The 25,064-nt window shown below is 42.3% G+C and overlaps 1 protein-coding gene across 1 annotated transcript in view; it reads right to left on the reverse strand.

Annotated features, from left to right (window-relative positions):
• The window catches only part of CNOT3 (CCR4-NOT transcription complex subunit 3), a 114,286-nt gene that overhangs the window by 81,464 nt on the left and 7,758 nt on the right, over positions 1 to 25,064 (reverse strand). The window contains exons 2-11 of the mRNA XM_070944353.1: positions 18,438 to 18,485; positions 16,614 to 16,688; positions 16,155 to 16,222; positions 15,849 to 15,923; positions 14,025 to 14,114; positions 9,590 to 9,718; positions 6,958 to 7,053; positions 5,896 to 6,115; positions 3,515 to 3,648; positions 3,062 to 3,118 (exon numbers count right to left, since the gene is read on the reverse strand). Of these exons, the coding sequence (XP_070800454.1) occupies positions 3,062 to 3,118; positions 3,515 to 3,648; positions 5,896 to 6,115; positions 6,958 to 7,053; positions 9,590 to 9,718; positions 14,025 to 14,114; positions 15,849 to 15,923; positions 16,155 to 16,222; positions 16,614 to 16,638 (894 nt within the window). The 5' untranslated portion in view covers positions 16,639 to 16,688; positions 18,438 to 18,485. The remainder of the gene's footprint in view (positions 1 to 3,061; positions 3,119 to 3,514; positions 3,649 to 5,895; positions 6,116 to 6,957; positions 7,054 to 9,589; positions 9,719 to 14,024; positions 14,115 to 15,848; positions 15,924 to 16,154; positions 16,223 to 16,613; positions 16,689 to 18,437; positions 18,486 to 25,064) is intronic.

The raw sequence follows: 25,064 nt of genomic DNA on the forward strand, positions 1-25,064 counted from the left end.
ATGACTGTGGGGATTCACTTAACAACCACAGTCAGAACTGCCGTCATAGGTTGGGTGGAGTCATGTGATATGTCACTTACGACCACAATGCTTATAAGTTGCCAGTCTCAGCTGTGGTTGGTGAGGACTACCAGAAAAAGACAAATAGGATTGCAAAGATTTTTTTCTCATTACAAAGACAAAACTGTAGGGATTTTCAAATTCTGACTCCCTTGTCCTTTCTCATAAATAGCCAAATGAAGCATTTCAGTCTTACCTATCTTTGAAATTCTTACATGGAATTGGTCAAGTGAAATGTATTCCCACGTTAATGTCACCTTGCTCGTAGAAGCAGGTGCAAGTAAGCCCAAGAGAGAAACAGTGCCTCAATATGCAGTATTTCTGGGACTTCCGGGTTGGCTCCGCAGCGCCATTGACGGTCTTTTTAGACCGCCGCCCCCGTGATTCCGTTGAGCCGTTCTGACAGCGCTAATCAGCTGTCAAACGGCTTGAAAATCTCCCCTTCGGGAAAAGAAGGGGAGGAGAGCAGGTGGGTGAGGGTAGAGCTCCCCGAAAACCCCTGGATTAATCCCAGGGGTTAGGAGGGTGAGAGCTCCCCGTTCAGCCCACTGAAGCTCCGGATCCGGGGGGACTCTGTTTTTTTTTACAGAGCTAGGCGTTGCGTCCAATTTCTGCTGTCAAACAGAAGATTAAATGATTTCAAAAAAGCAGGCGGAACAGAAGCAGGAGGACAAGCTTTTTGCGAGTATAATACTTAACTCCGGGGATACAATGTTTCTAATTGGATTTTCTGAGCGGAGTAAAGATGGCGTTTCTTTGTTGCGATTTTAAAACTGAAAGTTAGAAAGGAAAGTCTTCGCTAATAGACTCGTGCTCAGAGACTGGCTTTAAGTTGCTGGAATAGATTTTGAAGAGCTGTTTGGGAAAAGATTATTTCGCTTGGTGATTTATAAAGAAATTGCTGAAAGCTGCTCAAAAGGATGGCTCTGACTTTATGATTTTATGGTTGTGGGAAGAAAGAAAATCTTTTTAAAATAAAATGGCTTCTAAGAAAGAAGATCCAGAAAGTGCTGAAAGCTATTTGGAGGTGTCAGAAATGGCTGATTTACAGAGCTATAAGGATTTTGATGCAGAATTTACAGAATTTATAAAAGAAGCCATGAATAATCATACTGCAGCTATAAGTAATCAAATAGCAATTCTTAAAGGGATAACAACAGAAATGACTGAGGAGACAAAAACAAATACGGAGCATGATGACAAATCAGGAGATATTCTGATTGCAGCAGAGAAGGTGGAAGAATCTTCTCAAGAATTTTCGAGCTTATTCTCTGCTCTTTTTAAAAAAATTGATAGAATCTCTCAAAATTATGACTTGGTTTGGAAAAAAGTAGTAAATGACCAGACTTTCGAAGTTTCAGAAGATGAAGGAGATTTCCCAGTGGCATTTATACATTTAATAGAAAAGAAACAACTGAACTTTTTTTCACAAACTCTTGACAAACTTTGGTCCTACAGACGAAGGAATGAACTGATTTATATAAGCAAGAAGAGGCGGTTTGGGGGCTCTAAATCAGAGGAAATTTTCTTAAAAAGGGGACAATTTTTGCAGTTACATCAACCTCAAATTAAAATGAAAAATCTCCTCAAAATAGAAGTAGGAGGGATGCAGAAAGACTGGAAAAAATATAAAAAGAAAGCAAGAATGGAAGATTAACTTTTTCTTTTGGCTTTGCAGTTGTTCTACTCATGGTTAAAAATGATTATGCTTTAGGTGTTATAACTACTGAGGGGGAAAAAGCATAAAGTTCATTAATGGCTGAATGTATTAATCCTTTTTGGTTTTCTAGTTTATGTATTAATGGTTAATTATGTTGATGATTATCTTTTAAAATTCTAAAAGTTGGAGGGAGGAATAATGAAGGGGGAAAATTTAGGAACTTAAAAAATGTAGAAATTTAACTGCCGAATATCTAAGGTTTATTTTTTGTTATGAGATTTTAAAGTATCTGAACTTTGAGAAAAGTAGGAGGGGGAAAAATGTTTTTGCAAATGAATTGAATACTTTATTGATATATTAAGAGAATTTTTAAGGTTTGAATGTTTAATATTTCCTTTTCTTTTGGCTTTGTAGTTGTTTTACTCATGGTTAAAAATGATTATGTTTTAGGTGTTATAACTACTGAGGGGGAAAAAGCATAAAGTTAAATATTGATTTTTAAATATGATGCATTAATGGTTGAATGTAAGATTAATCCTTTTTGGCTTTCTAGTTTATGTATTAATGGTTAATTATGTTGATGATTATCTTTTAAAATTCTAAAAGTTGGAGGGAGGAATAATGAGATTTTAAAATATCTGAACTTTGAGAAAAGTAGGAGGGGGAAAAATGTTTTTGCAAATGAATTGAATATTCTACTGATATATTAAGAGAATTTTTAAGGTTTGAATGTTTAATATTTGTTAATGGCTTTAAAACTCTTAGAGTTATTGGATTATACGCTACTTTGGTTTATAAAAAGGGAGGTTGATGAAATTGTAAAAGGGGAGTTAAGGGGTCTTGGGAGTTATTAAATCTTGCAGTTAGCTAGTTTATTTTAGCGAATGCTTGGTGAAATCTATGCCCTGTTTTCTGTTCTGGGAAGTCGGGGGTGGGGGGTGGTGAGGAGGGGTTGAAGATTGAGATTATCAAGGATTGATTTTTTTTTCTTTTTCTTGATGATAGTTTGAATGATTGTTTATATTGTATACTTGTTTGATCAGAAAATAAAAACTTTTTTATTAAAAAAAAATATGCAGTATTTCTGCATGCAAAGAGATCTGAAGTGGATGGATTTCTCAAAGCAATTTCTCTGGGGTAATTCATGAAGTGGCTCAAGTCATTAAAACTAGATTGTACTGTATCAGAAACAATGAACCTCCATTAGTTCTAACTAACTAGTCCCAACACTTCTTCCTCCTCAAAAGAGTCCTAATGCCCTTCCCCTTAATCAAAACTGATGATTTCCAGCCTCTCCCACCATGCCTTTACAAAATGAAGAACCCCGGGTTTCAAACTCACTTGGCTGACTTCACTGTCTGTTGACCGTCCTCGTTTCTTATCATCTTCAGAGTTCTCCTAAAAAGGAAAAAGAAAGGTTGAGTACCTCAGCACAAAGCAGCATCTAACCAACTCTCTAAGATGAGAAGCGAGTTCAGCCCTGGTTCGTATTTGGAGGAGACTGTCTGGGCATTTGAGGGGACTGGGTAGACTGGTTAAGCAGACCAGCATCTCCCAGAAGGCGACAATGGCAAAACACATTTGTAACCTTGCCATGTGAACTGGGTGGATGCAGCTAGTGCGCCCCGAGTGCAACTCAAAGGCATCTTTAAGCATCATCACAGGAAAAGGTGTTCTCCTGCGAGTAAACATGGAAGCTGACCTCATGAAGCCCTCATCAGTTCATGCATGTATACTTCATTCACACGAACCCATGGATGTTCCCCCACCATCTTCACAAAGGACCCTTCTTACCGTTGTGCAGTTTGCAGGGCTGGGCGGGATTGGGGAGCTGGATGTGGTCGAGGTGGGTGTGCTGCTGGACTGGTTGAACATCTCATCTTCCATGTGACTATGGCTGGGTGGGGAAGTGGCTACCAGTGCCTGTGCTGGAAGGCCAAGAGCAAGAGAAGATGAAAGGAGACGTTTCTGCAATCAGGCAGAAACACTATGGCCAGTTAAGGCAAACACAGAAAACTTATTAGTATATTTGAATTCTAGATCAAGGGTCCCCAACCCACAGTTCCTGGACCAGCACTGGGCCGCAGCATGCCAGAAACGGGGTCAGGCAAACAAGCAAAGCCCCATCTGCGGGATGCAGGCAGCATGTGAAACCATGCCCCCTCCAGTCCGTTGAAAAACCTCTCTCCACGGAACCAGTCCCTGGTGCCCAAAAGGTTGGGGACCACTGTTCTAGATGTTTAAGTGCAAGAACTACGGTAGATTTTGTAAAATATAACAATCTTTTTGCACCTTACAGACTAACCAATGACTTATGCAAAAGCTTTCATGGATCACACTTACTCTTACACAGGTAGTCCTCAATTTACAACCATTCATTTAGTGACCATTTACAATGGCATCAAAAAAAGTGACTTATGACCGTTTTTCACACATACAACTCTTGCAGTATCCCCATGGTCCCAGATCAAAATTCGGATGCTTGACAACTGGTTCATATTTATGACGGTTGCAGTGTTCAGGGGTCATGTGACCACCTTTTGTGACCTTCTGACAAGCAAAGTCAATGGGGAAGCCAGATTCACCTAACAACCCTGTTATTAACTTAACAACTGCAGTGATTCACTTAACAACTGTGGCAAGAAAGGTCGTAAAATGGGACAAAGCTCTCTTAACTTGCTGAGCAATAGAAATTTTGGGTTCAATTGCGGTTGTAAGTCGAGGACTACCTCTACATAAAAATAAAAGGAGAGCTAATAGCAAAAAGCTATTTTTGTTTAAAGAAAATCCCATCATTATTTCTTGGAGGAAAAACAAATTAATTCTGACAAATAAGTAAAAATTACAGCTATGCCTTGTTTTGCAACTGCCTTAGTTGGCAACTATTTGCAAATACTATGGTAATAAACAGTATTAAAAATACATTTTCCCACTGGTGTGCCTGACAAGGAAAGCCATCAGTGTGAAACTGATTAAGAGTTGATCAGTTTCAGGTTCTAATCAGCTAATTAAGGTCACATAACTGAGCCTGGTTCACTTGCAGTTAGCATGTTTTAAGGAAACACTGGGCTGGGGACAAAGGCAGTTCAGCAAGAAATCACTTGTTTAAGCTACCGTATTTTTCAGTGTATAAGACACACTCCCCTCCCAAAAGTGGGTGGAAATGTGCGTCTTATACAGCGAATGTTGCTGAAGCCCCGCCCACCCACCGGCCCCCACACTTCGGCCTCTGCCTCCCAGAAATTTGCCTCCTTGCAGCAAACAGCAAACAGCCTGGTCAGCTTCAGCACAGCCTGATTTAGCACAAGCAGCTGATTAGGGGTTGGATGGCCTCCCGGAATACCGCCTACTAGCTGTTCCAAGCTACGGGGATCACCACCGCCCATCGCAGCTGTTGCCACCCATCGCCGCTGCCGCCTATCACTGCCTCCATGCGACCCATTTTCGGCCCGTTCCAGGCAGTGGGGATTCCCACCTATCCCCGCCGCCTGGAACGGGCTGAAAATGGGGCACGCAGAGGCGGTGATAGGCGGCAGTGGCGATGGGCAGCGATGAGCGGTGGCGATTCCCACAGCCTGAACAGCTGATGGACGGTATTCCGGAAGGCAGATCCAACCGCCAATCAGCTGCTCGTGCTAAATCAGGCTGTGCTGAAGCTGAACATGCTGTTTCCTATTTGCTGCAAGGAGGCAAATTGCTGGGAGGCAGATGCAGATTTTTTTTCTTGTTTTCCTCCCCAAAAGCTAGGTGCGTCTTATAGTCTGGAGCGTCTTATAGTCCGAAAAATACGGCATGTCTCCATTCTGTGAGGAGACAAAAAAGGGAATAAAACGGTCAGACACAGATCACTGTACAGAGAACTTTATCTGAAAGAAATGGCAGCAAACAGTGATCTTTCCAGCATCTAAGTATTCACTTAGTGACCATTTTGCTTAACAACCGTTGGAATGGAATGTGGTTGTTAAATGAGAATGTATAGTCACGAGTGCGGTTCAAGAAGTAAAAAAGAATCTGCCAGGAACATTGAAAGAGAAATATAGGGGGCTCTGAAGGCAGATGCTGCCCTTACATTGACAAGGTCCCGAGTTTTATGGGGAGGGTAATTATGCTGATTTTATTGCAACTACTTCAACTGTAATCTCCCGCATGACTGTCCGCCCAGAGGTAACACTTACGAATGTCTTCTAAGTCGAGGTCATCGTAGAGAAACTCATTCTCCTCAAAATCGGGGTCCTGCGAAGAATCTACGTAATACTCCACATCATCCTTGATTTTGCGGATAGAGTCCACATTGATGGAGTCATTGTCCAGCATGCGCAGGATTGTCTCCAGCATCCGGATGTGGTACCGATGCTTCTCAATGTGTCGCTTCAGGCCCTCAATCCGGTCTTGCTTCTGTTTCCCGTGGGAAGGACAGGTTGGATCACACTAAGACAGCATTTCTTGACCTTGGCAACTTTTAAAATGCTGGCTGGGAATTCTGGGAGTTGAAGTCCACACATCTTTAAAAGTTGCCAAGGTTGAGAAACGCTGCGCTAAGCCATAAGGGGGCTTGTTTGGTTCTGACTTAGTGAATTCCTAATTCACTAATTCCAATGCATTTTATAATGCACCATTTCCTGACCTCCAAATACCCTCCAAATGTGTTGGTGCCGCAAAATTCTTGGAAGGGGAATCCTGTCTCTCCAATCTTCGGAGAGCACAATGTTGTAAAAGGCTCTAAAAATGTTATTGACTGCTCAAGCTTTTTTTTAAAAAAAAAGACAGGTAAAACAAGCCTCTGAAATAATTGCCATTTTTGGATATGCTATGTTCTGAAATGCTAAGTCCAACTTGGACATGAAACTTAGGCTATCCTCTTGCAATGCAAAGTGACTGCCAATTCACCATTCAGTTAACCCGTCTCCAATTCCAAGGAGACTCAGTTTCTAATCCATCCTCAGCCATGGAAGTTCCTTTGAGTTCCCTGGGCCAGTTACTCTCTCTCTCTCTTCAGCCCAGCTCACCTCACAGGGCTGTGGTTGTGGGCAAAAAATAAGAAGTACCCAGTACACTGCCTTGAGCTCATGAATGAAAAGAAGGATCGGATCTAATCAATAAAGGATTTGACAAACCCTCAAATGCCTGGATTTTCAACACTGGAACATCTTAATGTATGAAGCCGCAGGACTACTCCATTCATTAATCCCCAATGCACTGTAGGCACAAGCTTCTAAAGAGACATTTCATCAACTCACATCCTTGTCTCCTTTTTTCTTGCGCGTCTGGACCGAGAGTGACTCCACTTCGCTCTCAAACTGATCCACCTGCATGTTCAAGGTGTCTATTGTATTCTGGGAGGGAGGGAGGAGAGAGGAAGCAGACAGACAGATCATTATCCAGTCAGACAGTGAAATAGGCAAGCATACTTACAAAGTTATTTAGCTGTGCAGGAAAAAGGAACTAACTAGGGTAGTAATAACTAATGGGATATATAAATAACCTTGTTAATGAAGCAAATCACTGCCGACCACCCAATGGGTAGAAAAAAATTAATCTACAGCCTGGGATTTCCAACGGAAAGTCCCACAAGTTCTGGGAGATGTGTGAAAGATTGAGAGCATAAAGGGTAATACCTTGTGTGCCGGCTGGAAGTTTCACCTTCTTCAGAATTGCAATTGTACTAACTTCCTGCCTATGGCCTATTTTCTAAAAAGTGTTTTGTCAATATCATTTGCTGGGTAATCTAATACACGAGAAATGGCATATAGCAGACATTTGTACAATAGAAGTGTCTCTGGTGGCTCTCTTTAAAAAAACCATCTGATTTATTTTAAGAATAACATTTCCTGTCCATAGGTCTGATGAAATGCTATCTTGAATGGCAGAGGCTGTTTCCTGATGAGGCTTCTGCAGGGCACTGGGCTGCTCTGAATACCAGTGACAGATTTCTTATTTCTGGTCTATTGTTTTCTACCATTTCTGCTTATATGTATGTATGTGTGTGTGTATGTGTGTGTGAGGTGCTTTCTGTGTTTTCTTCATTTAATTTCCTCCTGATCGCTGTGTTTCTCTCCTTTAAATATATAATGAAGAAAGCACAGATGGTGACAATTAGGTATTACTAAAAGCAGCCAGCTCCCCAGTTGTTTGTGATGGTATTCTTAGCAAGCTATGTTCATTAATTAGCTTGGCAATGCCAGGATCTCAGAGCCATAAACTACCATTTGACCAATGGAACTTGCAGCTCTTCCTAATCAATGTCTTTCCATTATCTATAGCCAGAAGGGTCCAATATTAACACTAACTGGAGTCGATACTTTTGTTGTTATCAGTCCTTGTTGCATATTTATTCCTTCGGATTCTACTTTTATTTCTTCTGCTCCATTAAATTCGGTAAGCTGTTTAGGGTCATGATTGAGTTGTACGATATAGAAACAAACGAGTAACTGTGCACAAAAGCTGCACCCAAGTGCCACTTGGGCTTGTTTTTCCAGCATTTGAGGAAGGATTTCCACAAGCTTGTGTTTAACTGGCTCTATCGTTTGTCTGGAGCACACTAAAACACCCAACACAAAGGTAAATCATGTAAGACACCACTTTCAGTCAAACATTTCAACTTTCCCCAATTTCCAAGCCTGTAGAGAAACCAGCCTTTGTAAATTGCTTTTACGCTGTCAGAAAACCAGGCCAGGTTGTAATTCAAATCATTACGTTTCCTAATCGAAACAATTTCTTTTATATAAAAAAAATCAGTGGGCCCTCACAATGGATGAACAGCTGCAGAAGTTGATGGGAGTTAGTAAAGATGGCCAAAATGACTGCTTTGATTAAAGACAAAAATAACTACTTTTCTTTCTACTTGGAAACCACTTCTGCACTTTGTGCTCGAGGTGGGGAGAAAAATGAAACGTTGACTGGGTTTTACTGATTAAATAGGTTTGTTGTTATAGAAATGGCTAGCTTATACTATTATGTAAAAGTAAAAAATTGAGGTTTGATGTTATTTTATTCTACTGCAGCGAAGGAAATCAGAAGTCAACACATTTTATTTTCCCCACACTTTTCCCTTCCCCTATCTTTCCTACTATTTTCTTTTGTAGTTCTGTATCTTATAGTATTAATACATAAATAAATAAAACTTTGGTTAAAAAAAATCAGTGGGCCAAGAGATGGAGACGCACAACTTCTGTTAACAAACTGTCATTTTCCGACAGCATGGAACCCCAAACCTATTCCCCAAACTACACTGGTCACTGACAACTGATATGAACTGAGTTGAAGAAACTCCCTCTGGGCTCAGAGGAGAAAACAGATCCAGATGGACCTCCAAGGTTCTTTCCAGCCCTATGATTCTATGGCCAGCTTCAACCTCTGTTCTGCATTCAATGAGTTCAAAGCTATGGCTGCATTCTTCTCATCATACAACTGTCTGTTTAGCCAAGGGTCATCATCACCAGAATTTCTCCCTTATTCAGGCAAAAGAATTTCTTTTCAGGTTGTCATGAGACTTTTTGCCACCGAACAACCAAAATATCCACAAGAGTCTCTTTCTTGGAAGACAAAAATTCCAGCTTCGTTCTTTAACCTTAGAGGAGGGGATGAGGGAAAGATCTCTTTTAGACCAGGGGTGGGCAATTGTGGCTCTTTTACAACCTGTGGACTTCAACTCCCAGAATTCCTGAGACAGCCAAGTTTTAGACCATATCAAAATTACAGAGTTTCAGGATGCTCTTTGCCCTATCTAGTAACTTCTGATAAGTCACTTAAGTAATTTCTAATATGGACCCTTTACATTTTCAATCTAAGGTTGGGAAAATTAGTTCTGCTCCGTGCTTTCTCCAGAAGCTCCTTTGCCATCCAATCCAGCCAACAATCTCCAGTTCTCACCGTCAGCCACTGCCCAACTTCCTCTTTCTCCTTCTGGGCTGGGTCCACTTTCTGGGCCAGGCCCAGCCCCTCTTTGGAGTAAGCTTTTGTCTTGGTCTCACGTTCCACTACCTTGAACCGCTCCATTTGCTGGAAAGAGAGATTACGAAGTCTCTGTGAGTTAATACAAAGCAGGAAACAGTTCCCAGGAGGGCTCAGAATCCATCCCCTAGCAGGCATTTTCCAGCAGTCAATCATTTGAAATGCATGTCTACACTGCAATAAACTGAAAAAAATTAAGTACTCTGATGAACATAACTTCAGCCACCATTTTTGATCTGAAAGGAGAGTGGGAAAACCCAAAATGCTTACGGTCAAATCATAGGGCTCCTCCATATAATAATAATAATAATAATAATTTTATTTCTATACCGCCCTTCTCCCGAAGGACTCAGGGCGGTGTACAGCCTATTTAAAAACACAAGACACAACAATAATTAAAAATTAAAATAATTAAATAGATTTGGCCGATTTAAAACCCCAAAAATTAAAATACCCCAATTTAAAATTATTATATTGACAGCCCTGCCTGGCGGAACAACAGGGTCTTCAGTGCGCAGCGGAACACCCGGAGGTCGGAGATCTTACGTATTTCCGGGGGCAGTTCATTCCACAGGGTTGGGGCTCCCACAGAGAAGGCCCTCCCCCTGGGTGTCGCCAGCCGACATAACTTGGCTGATGGCACCCTGAGGAGACCCTCTCTGTGGGAACAGACTGGTCGGTGGGAGGCTATTGGTGGCAGAAGACGGTCTCGAAGGTACCCGGGTCCTGTGCCATGGAGCGCTTTAAAGGTGGTAACCAACACCTTGAATCGCACCCGGAAGACCACTGGGAGCCAGTGCAGCTCGCGCAGGAGGTGTCACGCGGGCACAACGAGGTGCGCCCATAACCACCTGCGCGGCCGCATTCTGGACCAGCTGGAGCCTCCGAGTGCTCTTCAAGGGGAGCCCCATGTAGAGAGCATTACAATAGTCCAGCCGGGAGGTGACAAGGGCATGAGTGACCGTGCGCAAGGCGTCCCGGTCCAGAAAGGGCTGCAACTGGCGGATCAGGCGAACCTGATAAAAGGCCCCCCTGGCCACGGCCATCATATGCTCTTCTAAAGACAGCCGTGCGTCCAGGAGGACACCCAGATTGCGAGCCCTCTCTGTGGGGGGCAAAGATTCACCCCCAATAGTCAGCGATGGCACCTGCTGACTATATCGGGACGCCGGTAGCCACAGCCACTCGGTCTTGGAAGGGTTGAGTCTGAGCCTGTTCCTCCCCATCCAGACCCGCACGGCCTCCAGGCAGCGAGACATCACATCAAGGGCATCGTTGGGGTGGTCTGGGGTGGAGATGTACAGCTGAGTATCATCAGCGTACAGGTGACACTTCACCCCAAAACCACAGATGATCTCACCCAGCGGCTTCACATAAATGTTGAACAGAAGAGGCGAGAGGACCGACCCTTGTGGCACTCCCCATGCGAGATGCCTTGAGGTCGACCTCTGCCCCCCTGCCAACACGAACTGCGAGCGGCCGGAGAGGAAGGAAGAGAACCACCGCAAAACGGTGCCCCCTACTCCTAACCCCTTCAACCGCTGCAGCATGATACCATGGTCGATGGTATCAAAAGCCGCTGAGAGATCTAATAGGACTAGGACAGAGGAGCAACCCCTGTCCCGGGCCCTCCAGAGATCATCCACCAACGCGACCAATGCCGTTTCTGTGCTGTGCCCCTGCCTGAAGCCCGACTGGTACGGGTCTAGATAGATAGCTTCATCCAGGTGCCCGGGCAGTTGTCGTGCCACCACACTCTCAACAACCTTCGCCACAAAACGAAGGTTGGAGACCGGACGATAGTTAACTAATTCAGCCGGGTCCAGGGAAGGCTTCTTGAGGAGGGGCCTCACCACCGCCTCTTTCAAGGCGGCGGGAAAGGCACCCTCACTCAGAGAAGCAGTTATAATCCCCTGGAGCCAGCCTCGTGTAACTTCCCGGGAGGCCAGTACCAACCAGGAGGGACACGGGTCCAATAAACATGTGGCGGCACTAATCCTACCCAGAACCCTGTCCACATCCTCGGGAGTCACAGGATCAAACTCCTCCCAGATAACATTCTCAAGACCTGCCCCGGTCTCCTCCCGTGGACTCATCCAATCGGAGTCCAAGCCATCCCGAATCCGAGTGACTTTATCGTGCAGGAATTGCACAAAGTCCTCAGCACGACCCTGCATATGATCTCTCTGCCACTCTCAAGTTTTCAGAAGTTGTGTGAACATATACAACACCACTGTTTGTACTGGGGAGCAGAACCAATCAATTTATACGTACTCCTTGGTGTTCTTTGAGGTTATTTGTTTGACTGCAGGTATTTCATTGCCCATCTATGTAACATCAACACTGTTGTTACCTAGTTGGGTACTGAAACATTGGTAATCAAGCAATCAACCAAGCTCAGAGAGCACCAAGGTCCTCACAGTTCAACCCCGACCTACAGGTATTTACTTCTATTGCAACAAACCTCTGGCTCTGCTTCAGGGTAAGCAAAGTCACCACAAAGACAGAATGAATGAATCTGCAGAATGAATTCTGGAGTCTGAGGTGGTGGTTGTGTCTCATTGCATCTCCCATAAATTCTACATCCTCGGGAAAGTTTAAGCCACCAAGATACTATTTAGCTGTCCTTTCATTTTCTCTTTTACAACTGAACAGCTCCCCCCCATATGGTGACCAGTCTGGTTGCTTAAAAATCACTGAACAGGTGGGAAGAAATGTGGGGATGTGGGGAGGGACACAGGATTAATTGGATGCGGATTTCTGCAGTCTCCCATCAATTGGAGAGATTCCTAACCAGCTTAGGAGAAGCTGAATGCTGCTAAAAGAGAAGCAGCAATTAGAATGATTGCAGAGCAGATTAAAACAAATGGGAGGTCTCAGACCATTTAAAATGGCTTTTCCTTATCTGCATCTTGGAAGAGATACTCGTAGATTAGGTTTGAAAACCGTCCTCAACCTGATATTGCTTGGAGGTGATGAAAGTTGGCTCCCAAAAAACCAGAAGATTCCTGCTGAGGAATCTTGTCCAGAGATAAATTCTACTGCCTATCCTTGAATTCAGAATCTTAGTCCCCTAAACATAGGGACTCACTATATTTCTTCCTATCCAGAAATCCTGGCTCCTGAACTGTTATGGTAATTTCCTTAACAAAATTCGTAAGCTTGTTTTGTCTACAATGCTGGGTTATTCAAATAAGCAGGCCAACCCAAACTAGTGAATCTCATTAACATGGTGCTACTACCATAGTGGGACTGATTTTTTTCCTAACTGAACGTATCAAAAGAATGGTTTTGCCAGGGCCATCTAGATCCGTGATGGCGAACCTGTGGCACACATGCCACAGGTGGCATGTGTAGCCATATCAGTGGGCATGCCAGCTCAGCTCTGGCACGCATGTGCGCGCTGGCCAACTGATTTTCGGGCCTTCTGGGCCCACCAGAATTAGGGAAACAGGCTGTTTCCTGCCTCCGGAGGGCCTGGGGGTGGGGAAGGCCCGTTTTTCTTTCTCACCTGGCTCCAGATCCTCTCTATGCATCTGGGAAGGGCGAAAACAGCCTTTCCCACTCCCTCGGAGGCCCTCCGAAGGCCTGAAACGGCCCATTTCCCAACTCCCGGTGGGACAGGAAGTGATGTTTTTTGCTGTCCCCAGCCTCCAGAGACTCCTAGAGAGTAGCAAAAATGCAGCAAATATGCATTTTTGTCCCTGCAAACAGATACTGATGATCACCAACCATCAGTGTTTTTTAATCACAGTGCTTGGATTTGATGCTAGAAAAATATGACAGGGAGGTCTGTAAGAGTGCCTTTCCCCCCTCAAAAAAAGAAAATGTATAAAATGTCTACTGATTCTGGTTGCGTAGGAAATACAAGATACAGCTTGATCCTTGCAAAGTCCCTTATTTCAAAGCCACAACTCTCAAAGTTTAGAAGACCTCCCATAAGCACTACCAGTTAAACCCTTAAACTAAGAAAGTCTTGCCATCTATCATGTTGTTGCTCTAAGGAAGGTTGTGTGGAAAAGGTCCTGGGCTCCACACAGAACCCCTTTTCTGTCACTTATTCAGCTTAAGTAATAAGTGAGATGGACAGGTGGCTCACCTTTATGAGGTCACACAGCTAGCAGCCAATGGCAACACTGTTAAGGAAGAGCCAAGCATAAAAATATCAAGAAGTCTTAAGTGCAAAAGCTGATTGAGCTGGTAAGAACTAAGCCTAAAACTGGACAAAATTAAACCTGGTTCATTTAGTCCTCCAAAACCAGTTTCCTTGAAAAACATCCATTTCACCTGAATTTTTGCTCAGCACTGACACATAATAGCTAATAGATTCTTTTCTCTCTGTTTGAATTTTTACCGTCTCAATGAGTTTCCGGTTGTCTATTAGCTGCCTTTTGTCTTTAATCTCATTGGATGCAACCCATGTCTTGATCTGGTCCCTCAATCTCTGCAGAAAGAGAAAAGTAGTTCTATGATCAAATTTTTTCCCTTTATTACTAGATCTTCCCAGCAGACACTAGTTCTAGAGTAACACTCATAACAGTGAAACTTTTTAGAACAGTCTTTACCAAATTACTGCCATCTAGACATATCAAATTCAAATTCCATAATCCACAGCCAGCCAACGGTCATGGTGGTTAGTAATTATACAAAATTCAACCCTTCTCGGTGTCTTCAGGTTAGGGAAAGCTTGTTTGGGTCTTATGCAAAAGACCTAAAAAAGCAGAAAAGGTCTAACATAAAGAATGAGTATGGACTCATTTCTATACTCCTATGCTATACAGGTACAAATAGTCCTCGACTTACGATTGACCCCACAATTTATGTTGCTAAGTGAGACACTTGTTAATTGAATTTTGCCCAATTTTGCCAGGTCGCAAAAGGTGATCACATGACACCAGGACAGTGCAACTGTCATAAATATGAGCCAGTTGCCAAGCGTCTGAATTTTGATCATATCACCATGGGGATGCTGCAATGGTCATAAATCACTTTTTTTAATGCCGTTGTGACTTCGAACAGTCATTAAATGAATTGTGGTAAGTCGAGGACTACTTATGGTTGACCTATGACCACAACTGGGACAGAATTTCTAACTAAGCGAGGCAGTTGTTAAATGAGTCATACTCAATTTTACAATCTTTTGTGCCACAGTTGTTAAGCAAATCACTGCAGGTGCCAAGTGAATCACATGGTTGTTAAGTGAATCCAGCTTCCCCCATTGATCTGGCCTATTGGAAGTTGACTGGGAAGATCGCAAATAGCAATCATGTGACCCTGGACACTGCAACCGTTGTAAATACATGCTGGTTGCCAAGTGTCCAAATTTTCATGATCATGGGAATGCTGCAATGGTCATAAGTGCAAAGACCAGTCATACGCCACCTTTTTCAGTGCTGTTATAACTTCAAATAGTCAGTAAATGAATGGTTGTAAGTCAAGGACTACCTGTAACTATTGGATTTCGCTTTCATCTGTTAGAAGCCAAGCAATCAGCAACTCAACATAGCTTGCTATCTTTTTCCTTTCTCTTGTTGCTCAAATTCTGCTTTTTCCAACATAGTTGTTTTTTGTGAAAAATGTAGGGAGTGATGATTTTAACGTATGTTTCCCTGAACTTTAATTATTTATCTGAATTTTTATTATTAGCACTTCTGAGTTAAATAATGATAGCGGACAATGGAGGGAACTGTTAAAGGACATTTTGGAACGCATAGTCTGGAAACATCTAGACCTGGAGATGACCGGGCTGAGGAGATGACCGGGCTGAGCCAGAGGGAGGGGGTCAAACATGTCATTGGTCATGAATCCCTTCCTGCCCACAAGAGATCTAAGTCCAGCCCACCTTGAATTCCTGTGACTCTTATCTACTGTAGTTCAGATTCTTGCGGAGAGTTTAAGCTTGCAATAAATCTTTATACCCATTTGAACTGCCTAGATCCCCCGATTTCCTTGGAGCTTGACGAGACCCTTTGACAAACTGAGGAATTCTGATTCAGTCTCCGGCAGAGGAATGCAAACACTGCATTGCAACTTGACAAACTCCCACCCGCTCTTCTTACCCAACAAAAGCCTTTTGGGGATTTCCCCATGTGCCTTTCTCTGGATTTTAGGCTATTCTCCATAACTAATCTCCTGAGATTGGGTTGTCAAAGAATACTGACGCTTGGCTCATTCTTACCTGGAGCTTCTTAATCTCCTTTTTCAGATCGGCTTCATATTTCTCCTTCTGATTGGCATTCGCTGCATTATGGAGCTGTAGGGGGAGAGAGGGAGGGGGAGAGAAAACGAAGACGTGATCAAGGCTGGAGTTGACAGTGTCATGGAAGAAGTGGAGGGCAAAATCAAACTGGATCAAGGAAGAGCGGGAGCCAAATGGACGTCTTCCCTCCTCTCCCCAAAAATAAAATTAGGATGAGGAACTACATGGGGTGATAATCAAGGAGTTTGGACAGAACCCAGGCAGAGAAATGACAGCAGCCCACACCTTCTGCCAGATATCTTCAAACTGCTCCACACCTTCCGATACCTTTTTGAGACACCGATCAATCTCACCTGCAAGAAGGGGGTGGGGAGAAGATAAATTAGTTGAAAGCAATCACAGGAACTAAAAGGTTCATACCTTCCCTGAAGCCTAAAAGGGGAAGAAAGACAATCGAAATTTTGAAACGCTGCCTGTTTCTCCTTCTTCCCAAATTCCAGCACCTTTGCCCCCATTTTAGTGATTTCCTACACCAAAAGAAAACCTAACTCTTTTCACACTTCCCTAATTGCATCCCATACTCCTTTGGAAAATACAGCATCCTGTGCCAGGCATTCAAAGTAAGAATCCTGTTTGCCTTTTGCTCAATTTACGCCCGCCTCTTTCTTCTGCGCCAGTCTAAGTGAACAGACCCTCTGCTCTTCTGCTACACAACCAGGCTCCTAGCCCAGCCACGGAGCTTACCTTGTAGCTTCCTCTTATCTGCCATGTTTCCTTCACTATAGGGGGGATCTCTTCATACTTTATAGAGCGTTGACACTTTTAAGGAGAACAAGCAGAAATTTTTTTTTTACAAAAAATAAGGCAAAGAAAAAAGCAGGTGTCCTAAGGCTATTTTCCTTCTACGTCCGTCCCCCCCAATCTACTCTGAAACAGCAGCATAAAGTAGAAAATCAGGGATGAGGTATAGGTATAGTCAACTTAACAACAGTTCATTTAATAACCGTTCAAAGTTACAATGGTACTGAAAAAAATGACTTATGACTTTTTCACACTTAGGACCGTTGCAGCATCCCCATGGTCACATGATCAAAATTCAGATGCTTGGCAACTGACTCATATTTGTGATGCTTGCAGTATCCTGGGGTCATGTGATCAACCTTTTGTGATCTTCTGACAAGCAAAGTCAATGGGGAAGCCAGATTCACTTAACATCCGTGTTACTAACTTAAGTGCAATGGTTCATTTAACAACTGTGGCAAGTAAGGCCGTAGAATGGGGCAAAACTCACTTAACATGTCTCATTTAGTAACAGAAATTATGGGCTCAATTGTGGTCATAAGTCGAGGACCAAACTTTTTCTCCATGGGGTTTTGCCAATTAAACATACAGAACTTCACCAGGCTCAAGGTTGACTCAGCCTTCCATCCTTTCAAACGTAGGTGAAATGAGGACCCAGATTGTGGGGGCAATAAGCTGACTTTGTATAAATATACAAAAGTATGAAAGCTATTGCTTAACGCATTGTAAGCCGCCCTGAGTCTCCGGAGAAGGGCGGCATATAAATTAAAGCAAAAAAAAAAAAAAACCTTCTATTCTCCCCCCGCCCCCAAATAAAATCCAAAGTTGAACATCCCTGTTCTAGAACAATTACATTGTTTCTTGGGCTGATCTCACATCACCCATCCTGAGGTTTTGGAGTGGGAGACAATGCGTTTTCAGAAGCAAAAACACAATAAAAACAGCCCCCCTCCACCCGTCAGTCATGGTAGCCAATTTTGAGCTTTAGAGAGAGACTATCCCTTTTCTTTCTCATGTCTCTTTAAGCCATTGGATCCAAACAGGCCCCGAGTAGAAAAGAGACTCTGCCATTGGCCTCCCTAACATTCTCCAAGCTGCATTCCTCAGTAAATCTCACGTGTGCTTTAGAAATGGCCTCTCAAAAGGTCAAATCGAATACAGGTAGTCCTTGACTTACGACAATTGAGCCCAGAATTTATGTTGCTAAGTGAGACATTTGTTAAGTGAGTTTTGCCCCATTTTACGACTTTTCGTGCCACTTCAGTTGTTAAATTAGTAACACGGTGATTAAGTGAATCTGGTTTCCCCATTGACTTTGCTTGTCAGAAGGTCACAAAAGATGACCCCGGGACATTGCAACCATCATAAATACGAACCAGTCATCAAGCATCTGAATGTAAATCACATGACTATGGGGAGGCTGCAATGGTCACAAGTATGAAAAATGGTCATAAGTCACTTTTTTCAGTGCCGTTGTAACTTCGAACGGTCACTAAATGGACTGTTGTAAGTTGAGGACTACCTGTAGTTGGTTGCACGGCTCAAACATCTCATTTCCTCAATTGGAAAACCAAACCAAACTAAGGATGAAAATGAAAGGAATCTTAACCGAAAGCCATACCTTGAGTACATATATACAACTGGAGTAGGAAGGACATCTTAAGTATCAACAAGCCACTGTTATTTCTAGTCTAAGTTATTCAGCAGAGTAGCTTTAGCTGGGAGGCCCTGGGGCTTCTGAAGAAAGCAGATCGATCTTGCACTTACCTAGAGGCCCCTGGGCACTTGCTGTTGACCTACTCTCCAGCCAGGTTCCTATAAAGGTGAGAAAATATATGGTTAGCAGGAGGAACCAAGCTCACCTTCTTCCATGCCAGGAAGCTTGAGAGAAAGTCTATACAAATCTCCATGGCTTACTCAACATGCTATGCTAACTGGTTACTATATGGTTGAACGCCTTTTGCAAACTCAGCCAATTGGGGGAGAGATTTGCAGTATAGTGTCAGGTCCAGAAATATTGGGACATCAACACAATTCTAACATCTTTGGCTCTATACACCACCACAATGGAGTTGGAATGAAACAAACACAATGTGCTTTAACTGCAGACTGTCAGCTTTAATTTGACGGTATGTACATCCAACTCAGGTGAACGGTGTAGGATTTACAGCAGTTTGCATATGTGCCTCCCACTTGTTAAGGGACCAAAAGTAATGGGACAGAATAATAATCATAAATCAAACTTTCCCTTCTTAATACTTGGTTGCAAATCCTTTGCAGTCAATCACAGCCTGAAGTCTGGAACGCATAGACATCACCAGACACTGGGTTTCATCCCTGGTGATGCTCTGCCAGGCCTCTACTGCAACTGTCTTCAGTTCCTGCTTGTTCTTGGGGCATTTTCCCTTCAGTTTTGTCTTCAGCAAGTAAAATGCATGCTCAATGGGATTCAGGTCAGGTGATTGACTTGGCCATTGCATAACATTCCACTTCTGTCCCTTCAAAAACTCTTTGGTTGCTTTTGCAGTATGCTTTGGGTCATTGTCCATCTGCACTGTGAAGCGCCGTCCAATGAGTTCTGCAGCATTTGGCTGAATGTGAGTGACTTCACTCTGGTGAAGTCTTCTCTTGATTGTTGACTTTGACACACATACACCTACCTCCTGTAGAGTGTTCTTGATCTGGCCAACTGTTGTGAAGGGTGTTTTCTTCACCAGGGAAAGAATTCTTTGGTCATCCACTACAGTTGTTTTCCGTGGTCTCCCGGGTCTTTTCATTTTTCATTTTTTTCATTTTTGGTGTTGCTGAGCTCACCGGTGCGTTCCTTCTTTTTGAGAATGTTCCAAACAGTTGTTTTGGCCACGCCTAATGTTCTCGCTATCTCTCTGATGGGTTTGTTTTGTTTCTTCAGCCTAATGATGGCTTGCTTCACTGATAGTGACAGCTCTTTGGATCTCATCTTGAGAGTTGACAGCAACAGATTCCAAATGCAAATAGCACACTTGAAATGAACTCTGGGCCTTTTATCTGCACATTGTAATTGGGGTAATGAGGGAATATCACACACCTGGCCATGGAACAGCTGAGAAGCCAATTGTCCCATTACCTTTGGTCCCTTAACAAGTGGGAGGCACATATGCAAACTGCTGTTAAGTCCTACACCGTTCACCTGAGTTGGATGTAAATACCCTCAAATTAAAGCTGACAGTCTGCAGTTAAAGCACATTGTGTTTGTTTCATTCCAACTCCATTGTGGTGCTGTATAGAGCCAAAGATGTTAGAATTGTGTCGATGTCCCAATATTTCTGGACCTGACTGTATATTTCTGAGACGTGTTTATCCATAGTTAACTGAGCCATGGTTCATGGACTTAACCAAATTTTTATAGGATTACCTAGCAGACTCATGTTTTAGCCTGGTGTTTTGCACAAATCCAGCTGTTATAGAACTCGGTATAGAATGGTGCACAACAAAAACAGTAGTTTGTTCCCCCCAAGATAAGGCCTAGGTCACCATCCCTCACGTTTTTTTTTTCTTTCTCCCTGCAGGCTTTCAGTGCTTTTAAAAGCCACTGGCCATGCTGAAGTAAGCAGGTTAAGCTTTCCCTGCTAGTCAGAGAATCAAGCTGGCAAGCCTTCCCATCACTAGTGTGAACAGCTGTTTGCTTTCTTGACAGTGATAAGAGAAAAGCCTCCACGTGATCACAAAGGGGTATCTCTTTTTCTTGACTGAAGATGTGCTAAGAAAAACCATGAGCTGCCTGTGGGAGAAAGACTGGTAAATATTATGGACTAACTCCCATGGCTGAACAAGTTTTTGTGCCCACCCCCCCAATTTCACAAAGTTGATGTTTTCCTTCTCTTTTTAGAAAACCCCAAAGTCTAGTTCTCAGAATTTTGCTCTAAGGCCAATTGCATAAATACAATAGCATCCTGAAATGATAAACTGGACAAGTTCATACTTGGAGAAATATATTAGGTGGATCCCCATACTTTTTTTAAAAAAGAAATCCCTAAACTTAAAAGGTGGTATATAAAAAGATTAACCCTGTGTGTTCCTTGTTTTTGCTAGTTTTCAAATCTGGTGGATTTAGGCACACATGGAAGATACCATTATCAGCCCATCCTATCATTTTGTTCTAGATCAAATTTGGACTGCTAGAGTCCATTTCTTTCCCCAAATTCTCTACTTGGCTTGGCATAAATTTCCTGAAATTGTTCTTTCAGGCACCTTCCTTTTCTGCTAATCAAATCCCATCCCAAATTTGTCAAGGGACTTGCAAGTCCAAAACAGTTCTCTCATCTCTGTCCCCATCCTATGCAGATAATCCTTCCTTCATGAACATGAGTTTGTATACAACACGCTAGACCAAAATATAGTTGGGTCTAGCTAGCTTAATATGTGGTAGGAACCCAGCCTATTGTGTTTTATTCCATAAATTATGGCTAAACAGTGGCTTAATGCATGAATCTAAGAGTAGTACAAAGCCTTGGGTGATCAAGGGAAGATCTGGCTAAGTCATGATTTACTAATCAACCAAACCTTAGTTTGAGCAATATAGTGATCCATAAATAAACCACAGTGACTGGGGCTCATACATTTTAAGTCAAATTAGCTAGCCATATTTTAGTCCAGTGACCCCAATCTCTGATAATCAAAGGCCTAGCTGCATTTTGTCTTCATTCATATCTACTCAGAAGCAAATTACAGAGTTAAGAGAATGAATGGATAATAAAGCAAGCACAAGATACATTCACACATTGTACATAAAGGCTTGCTTAACCCTGGTTTACTAAATAAATTACTATTTTTTTTTCATAAAAGTTTTTTTTTTTATTTTTTTAGACAAACACACATACAAACATACAATGTATTTTCTTTGAACAGTGTCTTTGGCCGGTTCACAAATTTAAACAATATTTAGACATTTCAATTAAGTTTACAATTTCTATATTTCCTTTTTGCCATAGGTATTCCTTATCTATTTTTTTGAACAAACCAATATTACCCTTCATTCTCATCTCTAATGTTAATCCTAATCAAATTCAATTTTTCCCTTCTATCTATATTATGCCCCTTCCCATTGTCATCTATTTTTATATCTATCCTCACATTGGTTGGTTATGTAACATTATAATTGTTTAATATAAATCCAACATTTTAGTATAAATCAGTTAATTATATAACTATCTTTTTTTGGTATATTAATCAGTATGAACATAAATATTCCAATTATTTCCATGCAATCCAATTTCTTACAAGTCAATTAGTTATATTTACCAATAGTAATAAACCAAAGTCCCTTCCCCGCTTATGTTACTCATTAAACTCTCCCAATAAACCAAATAGTTTTGCCCATATAATCCTCCAAATCACAATTTATTGTCACTGATGCAGTTCAAAATTTTCCAAAACAAAGATTCCAAATTGCAATGCTTTTTTCTCCTGAATCTGTCTCTCTACAATCCACAATTCTCTTAATTGTTTAACAAAGTGTCCATTTTGTATCAGTCCTCATTCGCAATCTAGTTTCTTTTTTCTTTTTAACTTTGAAAATACCAAATCAATTTTATAGTCCAGTCCAAATTAAACAAATACTTTTTGCTCACTCTCTCTTTTTTTCCCTCCTTTATTTTATCTTTAGGTATATAGCACTTCTGCTGCAGGGCTTAATATCCAATTGTCTTTTATTTTTCTTAGCCTTCAAAAAGAAAGGATCTATTTATTTTCTTTCTAATCCTTTAATCAAAATTGGGGTTACTTCTAATTCTTAAAATTTTCCAGATAATTTTATCCAAAAGTCAATTTTCTTTTCGGGTTTTTGTCCCTTTAAATTCCACTTGCATCCTCTTTTTCTCCCCCCCCATGCCCGTTAGCCGCTGCTGTTCTTACGCTGGGGGTTTCAGGTTTAGAAATATTTTTTTTTGTTGTTACTTCACCTGTGAGTTGGCTGTCACTCACCTGGCTTCAAAAACTCTGTTGCATTCACCGCTCCTGCTCAATACTTAGTCCGGTTGCCCCAGCTTGACAGCAGCAATGGCTGCTGCCCCCACCGCCGAATCGGAGATTCCTCTGACCTTCGAGGAACTTGCCTGTTCCTCTTGGTCTTCCGAGGTGCCTCTCCTTCTTCCCCGTCCCTACAGGACGGTTCTGGTCCGAAGACCGCTCGGCAGCGGTTCGTCAGTCCGGGTTTTCGCGGAGCTCATCAGAGCCCGTTAATTCCCCGACTGTCTCGCTGCGACGCTTCCGGTCAAATCTAAATAAATAAGTTACTATTATGCACATTTAACCGAGGATGTAGACTTTCCAGAAATGTTGATAAATAAAACTCCTAGAAAACAATTCAGAATGCTTTTCCATTTTTTGGAAGTGAGAAGAGAATTTAAATATATGAAATACTTATGTTTAGCATTCTTTGTAAGTATAGATAATGTTGTGGCTCCGTCCTCCGAGCCTATCTTATCGGAGGAAGAAGGCTCCAAACATGAAGGAGAGGAGATGGCTAGGCCTCCCTCTCCAGGACCCTCCTCTCTGGCAATGCCTCAGGTGTCTCCCGAAGGAGAAGAGATTGGCCAGGAGCCAGGTGTTTCCGAGCCGTCGGATAGTGACGAAGAAACATTGTGGTTGGACCCATGCCAGCGTCGGAGAGACAAGCGTGTGCAGCAGAAAAGGAGGCATGCCAGAGATTAAGCTGAGTCACTGGACCACACCCCACAGGCTATAAAAGGGAGTGTGGTGGCCATTCGGACTCTGTGACGGACAAAGCTAATCTCTGGCGAGGCACTTTGCACCTTCGGACACAACGCCTATTTGCTGTGGATTTAATTACAAACTGGACTATTCAAACTGTGTGTATTTTTGTCTGTGTTATCGGAGTAAAAGTTCTTGGCAGGCAGCCACGGAGTTGCTGCCAAGTTCCTTATCACTGACGTTGAGTGTTTGAAGAGTTTATTTAACCCTCGGCTGGCTGGTTGGGTGTGTGCATGGTACAGGGACAGAACAGATAAATGGATGCTACTGACGATGTTTACCCCATTCCCAGGGTTTTGAGGACTAGTGAAGGACAGGCCACAATCCAGCAATCTCTACATCACTAAGAGGAAGGAAGCCCATTATCAAAGATAGGCTGAGCCCTTCCTTCTCCTGTAAAAAATAAATGTCAATGCTTTTTACGTTTGGTATTCCAGAGTTATACTCTAGTATACTATATGAAAATGTAATTAGTCTTACATAAAAGTCTTACTGTATAGTTTTCATAAATGATTTAGAGGTAAAGATTAGGAAGCAACATGGGAACATTTTGAAAAAAATCAAGCTACATTTCATAATCCATTAAGAAAGAAAACAAAAATATAAAGGAAAACAGCAGGAAAGCTTCCCCCCTCCATTTTTTTAATCCCCCTACACATGACTGCACTTAACACATTAAATCAGGAATGGGGTGAGAGGAACCGGAAGTGTTGCGGCGATACTGGCTGGAAAACAGCGAGCTCCGACGAGCTTCATGAAAATCCATCCAGATAAACTGCTGTCAGGGGGTCTTCAGACCGGAACCGTCTTGGAGGGACGGGGGACAAAGAGAGGCGCCTCGGAAGACCAAGAGGAACAGGCAAGTTCCTCGAAGGGTTGGAGGCAGCTCTTTGATCCGGCGGCGGGGGTAGCAGCCATTAAAACGACCACTCTAAGCTGGGGCAAACGGACTAAGATTTGTGCAGGCGTGATGTTTGAATGGAGTATTGTTACTGGGTGAGTGATTGGCCAACTCACAGGTAAGAAGAAAATTTTTGAAAGCTTAAAAGTGGTCCCAGTGTGAAATAAGTGGCTAATTGGCACTTGGGAATTCAAAGTGAACAGAAAAATAAAAAGGAACCTAAAAGACTAAAGCCCAAAAAGGAAAACTTTCTACCTGGATTTATAATTGGATTTGGGGAAATTAAAAACAATATGAGAAAAAGAAAATTGAGTGAAAGCATTTTTAACAATAAAAGGAAGTAATTGAAGTGAAAGTACTTTCTATGTGGATTTACAGTTGCAAGAAAAAGTATGTGAACCCCTTGGGATTACGTGGAGTTTTGCATGAATTGGTCATAAAATGTGCTCTGAACTTCATCTAAGTCACAACAATAGAAAAACACAGTCTGCTTAAAATAATACTACACAAACATTAGATGTTGCCATGGTTTAATTGAACATAACATGTAAACATTCACAGTGCAGGGAGGAAAAAGTATGTGAACCTTTGGACTTAATAACTGGTTGACCCTCCTCTGGCAGCAATAACCTCAACCAAACATTTCCTGTAGTTGCAGATCAGACCTGTACAACGATCTGGAGTAATTTTGGACCACTCCTCTTCACAAAACTGTTTCAGTGTAGCAATATTCTTGGGATGTC

The sequence above is a fragment of the Pituophis catenifer genome, unplaced genomic scaffold, assembly GCF_029215685.1.
Source record: "Pituophis catenifer annectens isolate HBS135680 unplaced genomic scaffold, rPitCat1.0.hap2 SCAF_5, whole genome shotgun sequence".
NCBI lineage: Eukaryota > Metazoa > Chordata > Lepidosauria > Squamata > Colubridae > Pituophis > Pituophis catenifer.